The following is a 3210-nucleotide window of genomic DNA, read 5'->3' as shown; positions in this document are numbered from 1 at the left end:
ACTAACGAGTTTCAAAGGCTCGAAGAGTTGTAGAAAATACTTTCGGCATACATGTGAGTAAATTTAGAGTATTTGAAAAACCAATATCTTTAAAAATACAGTCGGTGGACAAAGTAGTACTATCCTGCTGGTCGTTGCACAACTGGCTGCGGAAAACGAATCCCGCCTACATCTCACGAGGTTTAATTGACTTCGAGGATGAAAACCATCGTATTTTCCCTGGATCGTGGTGTCAAGAGGAAATTACTGGCCTACAGAACCTTCTGCAGACGGTTAACATACATCCACATCGACAGGCACAACGAATTCGGGATAAGTACTGTGATTACTTTAATAATGAAGGTGCTGTGCCCTAGCAAAATGTACTACTCGGCGACGTTCCAAATACAGAACCGTAGAGCACATCAGTGTCAATATTGTGCTCAGTTATTTAGTACATGGTTGTCTTCAATTAGTATGTGTCACAAAGTAATTGCATTGCTAGATATATTTTATCATAAGAATGTATTGTTACAGTGCTAGCTATTGTTGTATTAAAAGAAGCTGGTACAGTTCCTATGATACGCCTACTACTCTGTATAATCATTGTAAAAACTGTTGTAATAATGTAAATGTAAGGAACAATTTTGAAAATGTATAAAATTTCAAATACGGAAACAAACTTTTATTTCAAATACCAGATTTGATAGTGTGGCTCGCTGCTGAACGAATGGGCGAATGAAAGAATTCATCTTGTTAACACTCTCTGTACCAGGCCTATTTTATGCACCCGTCCCTAGAAACCGGGCAATTTTACCAATATTAAAAAAATTACTGCATCAAATCTACTGTTTGGATTGTGGCAAATTTGGTACCATCTTGAAGCTGCACATTTCTACTTTAATTCTGAGTGAAAGAAACTACTTTACAATGCACAGCTTTAAGGTACAGTTATAGAAATCACTTAGATGTTTTAAGAATTTAGAAAAAGTCATACGAATAAGGGAATACAATTGTGATTTATTTTTAACCAAAATTGTGGCACTACATTACATGTTTCTGATAGTATACAGTATTACATATAAATTTCACACAGAATCATATTGTTTTTTAGTGTGGAAAATTTTAAAGCAAGGTTCCAGGCAGAGTGCAACGCCACACTGTTCACATTCGTATCGTGTCTCTTTGCGAGAAGCCTTGCCACTCTGTTTCTTGCTCCTGGAACTGCACACGTGACACACACGAGCAGCATACTTCTTAGTAGTTGCAGGTATGTGCTGCAAAAAATGTCTCTTTGTTAGCCGACCTACAGTTCCTTCATTTCTTGGAATGAATTCAAGTGTGTCGTCTTCAACAAGCTGAACTGCAAGCACTGTTATAAAGTCTGTTATTGTAATTTTCTTCCTGTGCACTGCATTGTACAGCCAAAATGCATTTGATACTCCCATAAGCAGCAAATGGAAATATAATTTTCGCCACCATTTCACAGTTCTGTGCTGGAACGGATTGTACTGCAGGCGTTGGTCTCCAATATCCACTCCAATTTTATTGAGGTTGTAATCAAGTACCTGAAGTGGTTTCAATACTACAGACCCATTTCTCTTAGTATGCGTACCAAATGTTGCTTGATGCCTTGTAGACAATGTATACACATCTCTCTTATCTTTCCACTTCATTGCCAATACATTATCTTTACGCCGAAAAGACATTTCGCCCTTTTTCAGCTTAGCAGATACTAAATCTTTAGGCAATCCTTTCCTGGATTTGTTCACAGTACCAACAGCTCCAGTGCCTTTCTCTGCCAGTTGCTGAAATAGCTCTGGACTGGAATAAAATCGATCTAAATACACAGTGTGGCCTTTGTTCAGCAAGCTGCTGTCAGACAACAATCGCAAAATAACCGCAGACGAAGAATTGTCAACAATATGCTTACCAGCATAAACTTCAAAATTTACAACATAGCCACTACTGGCTTCAGCAACAGCATATACTTTCAGTCCATACTTATGAGGCTTATTTTGCATGTAAACACGGAAACTCACACGACCTCGAAATGGGCAAATTCCTTCATCAATTGTCACTTTTTCTGAGGGACGATATGCCTGGATACATCGCTCCTTCAAATTATTATAATATGGCAAAACTTTGTAAAGTGGATGAAATCCATCTTCGCCTGGTTTTTTCTGATTTGAATTGTCAACAAGATGCAAGCATGACAGTATCTGAGTGAAACGCAAACGGCTCATGACATGGGGACAAAAGTTACAACTAAGAACAGGATTAGTGCTCCAATGGTCCGCAATTTTTGGCTTTTTCGAAACACACATGTGGAAAATAATACCCAAGAAACGCCTCATCTCACTTATAGTCACTGGCTTCCACGAACTCAAAACTGAATGGGGCTTCAGATTATTTCCTCTTCTTTTCTTCTGTATTGTCTGTGATGCATACAAATTTGTCTGTCTCTTGAGTTCATTTACGTCACTGTCAGTAAGGAACACTTTACTGCAATCCAGTACAGAACTCGACTCATCAATATCCACTAGTATCTGCCTGGGTGTCGTGTTGACAGGCAGAGGTCGGTAGGTGTCAACTGCAGTCCACTCACTGTCTTTCGGATACGGCACAGCTGCTGGATTTGAAGCAACACCTTCAACATCATTCTCGTCTTCATCTGAAGACAAACTGTCATCAATCTCGTCTTCTAAAAAGAATATCACATTATGTGTAACTACATACATCGTTTACACATGTTCAACAGATATGTGCGTACTGCACAATTACGTGGAAAATTCGGAAATACGTACCTTCAAACACACCATTGCATTCAGAATCGTCTGAATCACTCTCTACATTATCCAGAGTGTCGCTATGATTGATCAAATCCGCAATTTCTGCGTCTGATAAACCGCGCCGAAACATGATGACAAACAACTGAATGATATACAGACTGAGAACGCAAAGATAAGTTTTAACATGAATTACAGCGCTGCCGTGACATCTATGGACGCATTTTGTTAATAAACATCTGAAAAACGTATAGCGCTGGCCAAACCCGTAGAAATAACGTTGCAGTGTTTTGAATGAAATTAAATGTAGCGGCCCGTAAATTTTACGGGCTTGGTGATTTTCGCGCGATCCCAGGCCCGTAAATTTTACGGGCTTGGCGCTTAGAGTGTTAAACCAGAAGATTTTCGGTTTGTAAACCTCGTCAGTGCCAGCTCTAGACCG

At 39.3% G+C, this 3210-nt stretch overlaps 1 protein-coding gene across 1 annotated transcript; it reads right to left on the bottom strand.

The window, feature by feature from the left end:
- Nucleotides 1-1067: 1067 nt before the first annotated feature.
- On the bottom strand, nt 1068-2720 carry LOC124720182 (piggyBac transposable element-derived protein 4-like). Its single transcript, XM_047245507.1, has one exon. It carries the CDS (start codon nt 2718-2720, stop codon nt 1068-1070), a length of 1653 nt encoding a protein of 550 aa, XP_047101463.1.
- Nucleotides 2721-3210: the final 490 nt, after the last annotated feature.

Source organism: Schistocerca piceifrons, chromosome 11 (assembly GCF_021461385.2).
Source record: "Schistocerca piceifrons isolate TAMUIC-IGC-003096 chromosome 11, iqSchPice1.1, whole genome shotgun sequence".
Lineage (NCBI taxonomy): Eukaryota > Metazoa > Arthropoda > Insecta > Orthoptera > Acrididae > Schistocerca > Schistocerca piceifrons.
Note: the sequence above shows the minus strand (reverse complement) of the source record. Positions and strands in the feature narration are given on the sequence as shown.